Source organism: Ostrea edulis, chromosome 3 (assembly GCF_947568905.1).
Source record: "Ostrea edulis chromosome 3, xbOstEdul1.1, whole genome shotgun sequence".
NCBI lineage: Eukaryota > Metazoa > Mollusca > Bivalvia > Ostreida > Ostreidae > Ostrea > Ostrea edulis.
This window is the reverse complement of record NC_079166.1, coordinates 18,641,689-18,655,476: the sequence shown is the minus strand read 5'-3', so window position 1 is coordinate 18,655,476 and position 13,788 is coordinate 18,641,689. Positions and strand designations below refer to the sequence as shown.

Here is a 13,788-nt window from a genome sequence, read left to right as displayed (position 1 = left end):
TTACCTGAGTTTATTAATGAATGTGATGGCAGACTCCTCCCACAGAATCTTATTGTACTGGTACTGAAAGTGTATGACCCACGACAAGGGCGGACAGGCCATCAAAAACACAATCAATAAACATTTCCTTAATTAAAATCATTAATTTACTGAGAGGAAAAAAAGTCATATATTGTCCATGTATATTCTTAAACTCATATATACATTATTTTTAAAAAAAAATTTTTTTTGGCTGCATTGTAAATTTCACACCTGACCACTGAAGCGGTTGTCTTAGAAGTGGACTGGCCCTGATCGAAGCCATAATTAGCTTTGGGGACCAGGTAAAAACATTGCATTGATAACTAGGGGTGGCCTATCAGTATAGCACCTGAAGAAAACAATTGGAGACGTGTGTCAATCACTAGTAAGTCTGACTGGGCTGTATGATACAGGGATTATCTCAGCTGAGAAATTTGTTGCATTAATATCATCCACTAGTGAAGACTATACCTATTTTAACTACCAGTATTTGATACTGTTAAACTTCTGCAACAACTAAAGAATGCTATTTACCAAAGATCCTAGAAGATTTCGAAGTGAGTTAAATTATTATCCTTGTTTTTCATTTTTTTTTTTCAAATTAAATAATTTCACTGTTTGTTTGTTTTTTTTTATTATTATTTATTTATTTAATTTTTTTGTTTAATTTTGCAAGGCTAGCAGCTTATTTACTTCTTTTTTTTTCAAAAGCTTTGAAATATTCAATTCATTTGATTTTATTACAGGAGATTAAAAATCATAAAATTGGTATGCCAAATTTTTTATGAAAAAATCTTTCGAGATTTATAAGTATGGGCATCTAAATAGCCTCTGTATACCCAGCCATTCATGCAATTCTGATATCTAAGTTTGTGAAATCAATATTCTGAAATTAATATGGAAGAAGGTGTTGTAATTAACTGATTACTAAGCATATTATAACTTTCATGTACTAAGTATGCATGGTATTGTAGGGATTTATACTTATGCATTAATTTTAATTTTTAGCTAATTCTGGTATGCATGTAATGATCTGTGTAGCAGTTATAGCTGTAGAGAGTTAGTCGAGTCATGCTTTTTTTCTGATATTCATTTATACATTTGTGTATCAATATTGTACTCCTAATTTCAATATCTGTTTTGAAGAACAAACTCAGTTGCATTTATTTATTTAAAGACTGTTACAGATACCAGTTATTTATGCATGCAGTGTGATATATTTTATTTTTCACTTCATTGATGATCAGATCAGCGTTCACACAATTTTTATCTTTGAGATAAACATGTGATTTTACTATCAAGTAAGGCATAATTATCACCAGTCCTTAAGGTTATTGACAAAGTGTTTAAAACCTCTGTGGTAGTGTTGAATTATCTGTCGCAGATAAATGTTTCAATTCACTTTCCCATATTCCTATTCTCTGTAGATCAGGAGGCATTCATTACAATTCCCTCTACAATAAGTTATAAATGGGTAGGAATTTATGTTAAGGAGGTATACCTCTACATTATAATATAAGTTATGAATGGGTAGGAATTTATGTTAAGGAGGTATACCTCTACATTATAATATAAGTTATGAATGGGTAGGAATTTATGTTAAGGAGGACTACCTCTATAATAAGTTATGAATGTGTATGAATTTATGTTAAGGGGGAATGCCTCTACAATAGATTATGAATGGGTATGAATTTATGTAAGGAGGAATACATCTATAATATGTTATAAAAGTGTATGAATTTAAGTTAAGGAGGAATGCCTCTACAATAAGTTATGAATGGATATGAATTTATGTTAAGGAGGAATAACATCGGAAGTTATGTACAATAATATTTTTGAAATTGAAAACTTTCAAATTTACCTTATTTAATTTAATAATACAGTTTTAGTAGAAAATAATATGGGGGAAAAAATTAAAAACCCCTGCTAGACTCAAACTCATGATCTACAGCTCCGTAATCGACACACTAACCTACTGAGCTACACAGCTAGGTAATTAGATGCTAATATTCATAATTTAAATAGGAAGTTGGCCATTATGACAATGTATTATTGCTCCCTGCCTCATGTAGAAAACATCACAATTTTAGTATAAATCATCTAAGAATTTTCTTTTTCTGCAACCTGTGGGATTTGAACTCTCGACTTAACACTGGTTTATCCACTGAGCTAGTCAGACAGAAGGAGAATTTTAAAATTCATACCCATTCATAACTTATTATAGAGGTATTCTTCCTTAACATAAATTCATACCCCAAAAAAAGAAGATATTTCTGCGATTTTAATTTTGCATCTGTGACATTTAAAAAACTGTAACTCCTATCTATGTTATTTTTCCTGCTTTAGTTAATGATAATTAAACTCTTTCTCTCTTTCTCTCTCTATCTGAGAATTTGATTTGATGGTCATAATTTATAATGAAGATTTTCTATCTAACTAATGAAGTTCATACATCTATTTTTCCTGACAATCTGTTACCACTGCAATCATTCATAGCAGAAAATTCAACTGGATCATTATCTCATTCTTGCTTTGTAAGATGAGGGGAGGGAGGTTAACACGCTCTCCATTTCGCCCTAATGATTTATAGGTCGCTTGTAGATTTCCTAAAAATGTATAGAAATTTAATATTCCGTAAAAATGGCTTCACAATAATGAGTATAACAGTTGGTGAATAAATAATAACTTCCCTCTTTGAAAAATGCATTTATTTATTTTTTTTCTTCTTGTGTGTGTTTGTGTTTCAGAAGGGCTGTTACACCAGTCCCTTTACAATAATTTGTATGGAAAGCATTTTTTTCTCTTATTAATTTTTGTTTGTCAGTTTTCTAATGGATATAGGGAGAGAAAATGTGTTACCCAAAATATTGACCGAATAGAAAAATGCAACCTAAATGTAGGAATGGTTACTCAGTATTGGTGAATCAATTTCTGCTGCACCATTCTGGCCTATTCACAGTGACACGTTAATGTTGATTCTGGACAATTCAATTTTTTATTTTATTTTTTATTTTTTTTTTGTGAAAAAGTCATTTGGGAAAAAAGTACAAAGATCGGTCACCAAAGTCCATATGTGGAGCGAATTGACTTTTTCAACAACTTGTGATGGGTACCAAGATTGCTTAATGAACATATTAATGATAGAAATATTAAATAAAGGAGCGGTAACCTTCATGAATCATGCTGCCTTTGAAAGCAATATCGAAAATAAATTCACTCTGATTTCAGGGGAGATAACTTGTGTGTTTTTTTCTAGAGTGGAGGGTCTTTGAAGTAAGAGTTCTTGTGAAAGAGATCAGTCAATGTACTTTGCTCCCATTTTGTGCATGCAATAATTTTTCATTGAATTAAATACTTCAGCTCATAAAGTTTTTATCTTTTTAACCCTCTTTAACCCGTGATGAAAAAAGCTTGCTTTTTCTTAAAAAGTGAAAAAGTTGTTGAAGCAGCATGATACTCTCGGCAGGCAAGGCTGACATTTTCTATTTTCAAACAACAAGATATACACATTCAAAGTGTTTATTTGTGTTTCATGTTCATTAAATCTTTAACTCCAAAAAGATGAGATTTTTCTGATAAATGTTACGACCTATTTCATTCTATTGACTAGGAAATTCTGTTTTTCTCCACCACCCCACTGAGCTGCGCGAGCGATATCATTCACAAGATCGCGCTAAACCATTTGCTCATCCGTTTCAAATATATTTATTAAATTTATAATCTTGTCATAGCACAGACTGTAAAATGAAGTCAAGACACAGGGTCTCATTAAATCAGATCTTGTAAACTTCACTATCATCCTTTTTTTTTTAAGTAGACATCGTTTTGTGATGTCTGAAAGAGAGGAAAAGAAAAAAATCTACACTGCATTAACAGGATCTAGACTGCCGTTCAAACTTAGTTCCCCTGGACTCACCCCCCAGGAAACCGGGAGATAATGAATGAAAAATTATGCTTTTATAGATAATGAATGACATATCACAGTACTTGACACTTTTATATGGAGCAACTCCAGTCGTCATTCTTGTTTTCAGCTTTAGTAACCATTGATTGGGAAAGGGGGAGTATACACCACAGAAAAAGAAGGGGTGTGCACGTTAAAAAGTCCGCTCTCTGAACGCCGTCTAGAGAGAGTTATCCCTGTCAAAAGGCAGATGTCGAAACATGTCGGGAGAAGTTTTCTTGTCGGGGGTGTTTGTTTTGTGATAAAACAAGTACTTTTCCCTGTGTTATGTGATAAGTCGTCAAGTCTGTACCAAATTCATCGCACCCGTGAGGGCTTCTTCAGTCGTTATAGATAGGGAAACTGACCAGGTTTCGAGTGTTTTGGTGAAGTTTGAACCTTTTGGAGGACAAATTTCCACAGTAGTTATCAATGTTTGGGGAGAAAAACAGATAAAACTTTCATAATTTGACAGCATTTGAATTTTGATACTTAAGATAACACAACACAGTGTCTTGTCGTATTTCCCAGTCTTTCTAATTTTCTGTTGACTTAAGCTCCTCAGTCCTTTCCTATAATTTTCTCGGTAAACTTTTCTTTATCTTTTTTGCGATAATTCTCGTGAAATCATAAAACAAAGTCTGACCTTCCGATGTCTTAATGTTTGACCTTTGAACTATACTGAGGGATCAAAGTGTGCATGAAGGTGTGCCAGCTAGTTGCTTTTAGTCAAAAAGAGTAGAATAAAATTGATAGTGGTTGGATTTTGTTTGATATCACAGGAAGTATAGTTGTGAATTGTATGTGAATGTATTCATTCTTCTACCGGTATATATTTATTAAGTCAGTAAAATTCCTCAATACATGTATCGGTTGGTAATCGGATTGCAGAAAATAACTGGTTTCATTTAATAATAAAAACTGACAACTGATTATGAATTATATCCCTTTTCCAAAACTTGCACTATTTACTGTCTTCTGATAATGATGATTGACTTTTGAATATAATTGCTATTAGCCGGCCGGGACTCCCCCATCTTCCCAAGTCAAGGGTTTCTATGTGGAGTGAAGCGGAGCAGAAACCCTTGACTTTGGAAGATGGGATTCTCCAAATTGTCTCATTTCAAAGGAGCTGGGTTCATTGTACATATATATATATATATTGTGCCTATATATATAGATAGATAGATAGATAGATAGATAGATATGTGAAGTTTTAAGGTGACTCAGGTTTTATTAAGAAATATAAAAACAGGAATAGGATTGTAATTGACAAACAGTAAATGTAGATACTGTTGTATAAAACACAAAGCGGGCAATGTAGTTTGATAGGAAAATTATGTTTCGTCTCTATAAATGCAGCTATATATTGATCTGATGTTTGCGTTAATCGTACATTTGAAGATCAATTTCAGTTTTATATATGTTATATCACCATACATCTAGTTTTTTTTTTTTAATGTCGGTAACCTACTCAATGTATAGCCCTTTTATGGTTAAGGTTAACTTCCTCTTTGGAGATGAAGTTATCTTTTTTTTTTTTTTATTTACAGATTTAGAGGAATGTTGGGAGAGCTCCAACCTGAAAGAGGACGAGTTTGAAGAATTCTGTGTGTATATCGTGCATGACCGAGCCTGCGAGCGAGTGTGCCCCAACCGGGCTCAAGCATCACTACCCAGGAACCTGACCCTGAAACCCTCACAAAATCAAGTCAACAATGTGAGTACATAAACGTTCCTGATACTACCTGAGACTGTAGTGATGTGCATTGGATGGATGAGGTGTGCATTGACGTCCACCCCACCCCCACCCTACCCAACCCCATCCGCACTCCAACCCTACCCATCCCCATCCGCACTCCAACCCCTCAACCCCAACCCACCCCCATCCACACTCCAACCCCATCCCCACTCCAACCATCCCACCCAATATGATATGACTAACTGGTTTGAGTGTCAACAAAAATAAAAGTAATCATAAGCGTTTTAGAGATGTAATTTGGGGCAGGCTTTAGTTATGCTGTTTCCTGCATGGACCATTCAATGTATAAATAAATGAACAAAAATTACAGCATACATATAGCACAATGTGCTTTTTCTTTTCCCCTTGTATTGAATAATAATTTTATATGTGGAGGAAATATTTCTCATAATAAATCAAACATACTTAAGGTTGTTTTTTTTTTTTAAATATAATATTTGTGTACAGCTGTGTGTTTGGAGAATGGAATGATTTTTAGTTATTCAAACAAGAAAGTGAAGCATTCTCCTCCATTTTTAATATAGAATCTTTATCTGGTGTTGCACATTCAAACAAACTATTTAAAATAAACACACACCATTTTCCCTCCCCAATAAAAGCAGTAAAGTGGTGGATGTATTTGTATGAAATAATTATCACCTATATATGTGTCTATTTTACTAAAGTGAAAATTGTAAGGCCACATCAGGGGAAAGGAAAACTCCTCTGAATAGAACAAGAGAAATGAAAGCAAAGAGGGATCTTTTGGTTATGAAAAGAGACATCTTTAGATTTGCAAATCAAAGTCTTGTTTGAAAGAAAAGGCCCCAAAACAGACAGCGCTCCAAATCTTTGAGAAGTTTTCATATAAAAGTGTGAGAAAGCAAGATCACAGTTTATAGAGAGTGCAGGGTAGCTTCAAAGAAAACATTTCATTCGCAGCTGTATCTTTGTGCTTGCTCTTGATTGTCCCCCGATTTTGCAGCAAGAAAAGAAACCTTTTGTATAGGAGGATATACCATTTATTGGGCTGGTTTATTTTCTTAAACTTACTTTTTAAAATGATACAATGGGGGTTGTCAAAAAATGTGGCATTAAAGATTCACTGATTTTAAAGGGGGCCTAAGTTCTGGAGGCATCACATGGGACTCTTGTAAGGAAAAAACCAGTGTGAGAACTGGGGATCTCTCTACTCAAACAAAGTATTAGCAGATAGTTTTCTTAAAGCATTTACTCAATGATATAGATACAAGTATCTGCCATTTAGTTATTGATAGAAAGTTGATCATTTCAAATACAGATCCCTAGTCATTCCAATCAGACATGGATAGGACAGCTTAAGACACACTCATTATCTGCTCATTAGGTGGGGTTCTATTCTATTCACTGTGCACACCCATTCACTTACACACCTTTTTACTTCAATTTCCTTTTTTTCTGCCAATTTCTGTTATTGTCCTAAACTTTTTCTATATTTAAATTTGACAAAATAAGGATTTCAGAGTGAATGAAAATTCATCAAGTTCTCTCAATAGAACTGATTATGATCTGATCGGCAATAGCTGAGAGTAGAACATAGCACAAATAATTATATTTCTAGTCTCTAGGATGATACATCAATGAGAATTGTTCTTAAGATTTCTATTAAAGGGAACTACTTTTTTTTTTAAAAATTCAATAAACTTTTATCATTTCAAGTAAGCTTCACCAAAATGCATTCTTTGGTCAGAGTTTTAAATAAATTAAAGAGATGATATTAATAAATTTTTGCTATTTATTACATTTTTTAATAAGATATTATTTGGAGATAAGCATTTGTACATACATATTAAGAGAAGTGGGTGCAGACTCCGGGGCCCTGAAACTTCGACAAGCTCAGTTGTGATTTAAGTCTCATGTTTAATGGTCGCAGAGCCAGTGGACAAAATAGATGAAAAAAGCATATCAAAACCTATACATGCTGTAAATAATTACACTATGCAAATCAATTACAGGTGCATGTATCTTTATATGTTGTATTAATTACAGGAATCTTGTACCTGTTGTACTAATTACAGGTACATTATATTTTGTACCTGTTGTATTAATTACAGGTATTTTGTACCTGTTGTACTAATTACAGGTATTTTGTACCTGTTGTATTAATTACAGGTATCTTGTACATGTTGTACTAATTACAGGTACATTATATTTTGTACCTGTTGTATTAATTACAGGTATCTTGTACCTGTTGTACTAATTACAGGTATTTTGTACCTGTTGTATTAATTACAGGTATCTTGTACATGTACTAATTACAGGTACATTATATTGTGTACCTATTGTATTAATTACAGGTATCTCGTACCTGTTGTACTAATTACAAGTACATTATATCTCGTACCTGTTGTATTAATTACAGGTATCTTGTACCTGTTGTATTAATTACAGGTATCTTGTACCTGTTGTATTAATTACAGGTATCTTGTACCTGTTGTATTAATTACAGGTATCTCGTACCTGTTGTATTAATTACAGGTATCTTGTACCTGTTGTATTAATTACAGGTATCTCGTACCTGTTGTATTAATTACAGGTATCTCGTACCTGTTGTATTAATTACAGGTATCTCGTACCTGTTGTATTAATTACAGGTATCTCGTACCTGTTGTACTAATTACAGGTATCTATATGTACCTGTTGTACTTGTACCTGTTGTATTAATTACAGGTATCTTGTACCTGTTGTATTAATTACAGGTATCTTGTACCTGTTGTATTAATTACAGGTATCTTGTACCTGTTGTTTTGATCAGTTTGTCAATGTATTGTTCTGTTAACCATTTACTTAGAATCAACACAAAAACTAATTCACTATTTCCCTGAAATATTGTGATTCATGATATAAAAAAGAAGATATCAAATCTCTAAAGTGAGTGCAAATTGTATGTAGCGATGGAGGAAAAAGATGAACTAAAATGCAGTATTTTAGGTGCCATTCCTCACAAACTAAATAGGTCATTAAAAAATCCCAAAACTTTCAATTTTCTTACGGGATTATCTTGGATTATCCTCAGTAGCCACAAGTCTGTTTGTTTCATCCAAAAGATTATTTATCTCAGATCTTTGATTACTTTCAAATCCTAAATTTCCGTAAATACAGACGTATGGGTCGTGAGTTTAATTTGAGCATTAGCTTGTGGAGTAGTTAATGATAATGAATGCAGGCTATATTTTAAAAAAGAAATTAAGTTTTGAATGCAGAAACTTTTATCGCCTCCTCAAAACAGGAGCCAAAACCGAAGGGGGGGAGGGCAAACTGTTTGATGCTTTTTCCTTCAGCGTAAGTAAATAGAATTAGTGAATTAGGGAAGATGTAAGTTTGATCCAGGAGATTTGAGGCTTCGATAATGTAGATAAGCACTCATGATACAGAGTCAATTATACACTTTTCAATGTCTGATGGGGACTTTTTCCGTCATTTTTTTGCTTGTAGAATTTTTCAGTTTTCATGTAAATTCTATCAGAGATACCAAAGTGAGAATCCAAATGATAAAATGTGGGTAATTTCTAATCAAATTTCAGATTTTTCCCCCACTAATGTTATTTTCTTTTAAAGCAAAGTTCAAGTAGTTTAAAAATTTATGCTGATGTAAACTTTGTTCAAATATATTTTGAGATTTGTGAAATGTTGAAGACACTCTGTAACATGGCCTAAAAGTTTACAAACTTTCCCTCTTATCTGTTCATACTTAATTCATATAAACATTTAATCTATTGAAGAGATGAGTGTTGTGTGAAAAGTGCCGTGAAATTCCAACAGATGGAAAGCAAATCCTTGAACATATCAGATTCGTAGAAAGAAAATCCGACAAATTATGACATTGTTTTCATTGTGTGTCACTCTCTATCACAAAAGTGATAGTGTAATCCCACCCAATAACAGAAAGGTGTCCAAAATCTCGCTATTTTATTGATCTATCTCACACAGCGTTTTGTTTGTCAATAACATTTCAATCATTCCAAATTCTGAAATTATAGACCTACAGTAAGAGATTGTTACTACGTAATGAAGACATCGAGTTTGAAAAGACAGCACGAAATCAGTTGGTCACGATGATTCATATTTATTCAATTCAACAGAAAGTTTACAGAGATTAGAATCTAACTGTGAAATCAAATTCATCCATCTAGACCACAATAACAAATTGACCCTTACGAAGAAGGAAAAAAATTCTTTTTGTCCTCTAATTTTCATCTTATATCACTGGGAAAATTTTTAGAAATCTTTTCTACAATTTCTCTCATACTGTCACAGTAAAACGAGATTTGATCTTTAAAATTTATCTAATTAACAGTACCTTTACTAGTTCATTTTCTTTCTGTGAAATGATAACTTTTTAGAAATTTTGCATAATGTAATCTTTTTAAAGTCTTTTTTAACGTCTTTTGATTGTCACTTTTGGTTTTACGGTGTTGATCGCGTAATGAGATCATGACACCTAATCCTGCTGGGCTTATTATCAGTTTATCGTGTATATGATCACACTTCCATCATGGGAAAATGATCGTTGTGTTTAAAGAATGGTGTGGTTCTAACACAAACTGTTATATTCTATTTCACCACAAAACTATTTTACCTTGATGTAAAACATTTTAAAAGTCAGACATCTGCAAGATTAAAGTATGTATCGTTAATTATGAGTCATCAATTAAAAGTGAAAATGAATCATTAATTTTAAAAAAAAAATGGATAATAAATTTTTATAGACCGATTACATTTTATTTACACAAAATAGCTTAGATTTCATGAAAACTCTCTTGAATGAAAATCAAATTTCATTTTGATGCATTGCAGGTTAAATATTGATAATGATGGTGATTGCACAGACATGAAAGTTCTCTATGTAGTGAGTGTCTCCGGTATAATTGCAGTAAGAGACAGGGACGCTCTCCGATACCAGTCGACGATTAGGGGACATTGTACACGGGAAGTCTCAGGCTTCTGCACTGAATTGACGAGACTTTCAGACAAATTTGGTTTTCTTTTGATATCTTCAACTTCAAAACCACTCCTATATGAAATTGAAATTTTCATTCCTGAACAAACTGTAAATTGTTTGCATACTTCAAAAGAGAGGGAATTATTTTTTCTGTTCTTGGCAAAAAAAACAACAGTTACCTTATAATTCGAGGGAATTACTACATCATGAATGGTGGGTCATTTTATATGTACCTAGTCATCACCAATGTCTTCTATTATTTGTGGAAGACATCATTTAGAATTCCTTTATTTGTAATAAGGGGCATATTTTTCTTACAGACTGATGATAAATGGGCACGTTAAAGAGAAACAGGCTTCATTTCTTTTTCGGTGATTATAACTTTCAATTGCTGTGAAATATCACCCGTTCCGTTTTACCAACAATTACGTCAAAAATTAGCCGACCAGATAAATTGTATCCATTGAAAGACTCTCCTGTTAAAATCATTCTCCTATCCTTCACTTGTGTCAATCATTGACGCCCCTCGTAGTGGTTAATTGTCCGACAAGCGACTTTTAGTCAATTTTCTCGCTAAAAAGTTTAGTTGATTGTTCGGATATGAATTAATCCTGACCTTGGAGAAGCATAATTTCCTCCGTTAGCCGTCCCAATGACTCTCACCTCTCAATGCATTTATCATGGTTTGAAAAAATTAAATTATTTTAAATTTGACTGACTTGAACATCACATAACTGCATCTTTTGTCAATTTTCACAAAAGAGACAGATAAATTTTCACCAGAAAATTGAGCTTGTCAAGAGGAAAAGGTCACATGAATACTTGGGTGAATGTTAAATATTTAAATTATGACCATATTTCTCGTACAGTGAGTGTTGTATTACTGAAATTAGGTTCGTATGTATTAAATTTAATCGTAATAGCTAATTTGCATATAAAAGTGAAAGGTGTGGCAACTGCTAGGTTTCGAGCTCCCAGCACGCAGCAAGATATCTTGCAATCTTCCATATCATTTTGAAAGTAAAATAACCACGAGACGAAGGTCAGTTTTCTTTTAGAGTTCTGTTTATGAAGATTACCAACTTTTGAAGATGCAAATAGAAAGAAATATAATTGGGTATTTAAGCAATGGGAAATGAAATTTAAGATCGAGTTGAACAGTAAGTGGTTATCTAAAGAGAGGATCCATCCCGTGAATTTTTACTGCATCGTGATGCTGTGGTCATTTTATGGATAAGGGATTTTGGTGTGAATTTTATCACAGGTCAGTGCTATCTTAAAACTTTTATGAATGAAAGATCAGAAATGATGCATGGCAGCTATTAAAAGCCCATTCATGATCAATTTGTAGACAAGACTATTTGCAGCTCTTCTCTTCCATTGCATTAATCAAATACATGCATCTTGATAAAAATAAAAAAAATGTGAAATGAGGATTATTGTAGTGATTAATTTTTCTGTCAGATGAAAAATGTTTTTATCAAACTTTAACCCCATCGAGTTGATCACAATGTGTATCATCTGATGTTGAGGTGTAAAAGAGATAAAAAGAAATGATATCGTCTCATTTTGAATTCACTTGTTGAAGATATGCACAGGAAGACAGAATAATGCAGTTTTACAATCAATTAAGACTTAACATGGAGTGAGTCGTTGGGTTTTTTTAATAAATGTTTTCGTAGTGAAAAATATCCTTTGCAAGATTTGCAGGTGTGAGACGATGGTCTAGATAGTTAACTGAATTTTCACTTTTCAAGTATTATTGAATTAATTAAAAGTCCATTTTTTTGTAAAGTGGGTTTTGACAAGCTTGTTGACAACTTGAGATTTTTCCTTTGAAGGGTAGGGACTTATTCACTTTCCGATGTCCCCTAATGACAGAATTTCAAACTCTGGAATACTTCACAGCTTTCATGAAGTAGGTGCTTTTGAAAGAAGTGCATTTTTCTTCCTGTGCTCAGTTAGAACTATTTAAAAACCCCAGCCCAAATTTCTTCTCTTCTTCTATTAAATTGTCTGGACCATACAAAATTTACATGTGCATTTTTACTGTTTCACCTGTGGGTTCAGGTGAGTCTGTTATATTGTCGTTGAGAAATACCAGTATACTGTGATTTTCTAGATGTTTATGATAGTTGTAAAAACGAGAATGTGTATGTATATATATGTGTGTGTGTGTGTGTAATTTTAAAAATTTAAGGGGATGTGTGTGTATAGTGTGTATATATACTATATATGTGTATATGTAATTAATATATATATGAAAGAAATTATTCTTATCTGGGATTGTGACCTGATGGGTAGAATGAGATGATTTTTGAGTGTCTGTGAGTATTCAAAGTTTTGAGTTTAGATTATGAATTCATTGAGTGAGATGATGTTTGAGTGTCTGTGAGTATTCTAAGTTTTGAGTTCAGGTTATAAATTCATTGAGGCTTGACTTCTCAGACAGGAATACGTAGATCTTTAGTAAACCACCCACCTCCTCATTTCACGCTTGATCTTGGTCATTCCTTGATGGGAACAAATTTGGCGATGGAGATCAATGAATGAATCTCTTAGAACATCAATCGTCTATGGAGGAGATTTTCATTGGATAAACACTTGTCGATTTGACAGCTGTACATACTTTTGTAAGTTCAGCTAAGGGGCCTCCTTCAAACTTTTCATTTTCGGTTCCCTCTATCACGAGATTTTCTTTTTTACACACCCCCTGGGTTGTCATATCAGTGAAACAGAGCTGCTGAACTCACTAGGGTCATCCACGGCATGGAAATATTAGATGTAATTTTTACTGACAACTCGTGTGAGCTGCCTATGTGTATAAAACCATCTCGGTCTTTGCTATCTCTGGGTAATTGGTAGGGGGTCCGATCTATAATTTATATCTCTACCTTTCCTGATTTAAAACCAGAGGATCTTTAGCCTTTTTCTTCATTAATACAAAATCTGTGATAGAAGGAAAAAGTTCTTGTCATTTCAAAAAAAAAAAGAACAGATTCACAATTCAGTGCATAGCTTGGCAAGATAGCTGCCTGTACTGAACTATAGAGGTAAAACTTCCTGTCAATGTCTATAGTGGACTGCATGAGGACTGGGTTA

The 13,788-nt window shown here is 33.2% G+C and overlaps 1 protein-coding gene across 7 annotated transcripts in view; it reads left to right on the top strand.

Moving 5' to 3' along the window:
- LOC125674608 (PR domain zinc finger protein 1-like) overlaps positions 1-13,788 on the top strand; it is a 37,038-nt gene that overhangs the window by 12,096 nt on the left and 11,154 nt on the right. For 2 of the 7 annotated variants that reach the window (XM_048911824.2, XM_048911823.2), the window contains exon 2: positions 5,518-5,684. In XM_048911824.2, the coding sequence (XP_048767781.2) occupies positions 5,518-5,684 (167 nt within the window). Of the gene's footprint in view, positions 1-364; positions 579-4,727; positions 4,765-5,517; positions 5,685-11,702; positions 13,740-13,788 lie in introns of those variants that run through there. The other 5 variants (XM_048911825.2, XM_056160264.1, XM_056160265.1 and 2 more) reach the window with 5 other exon arrangements.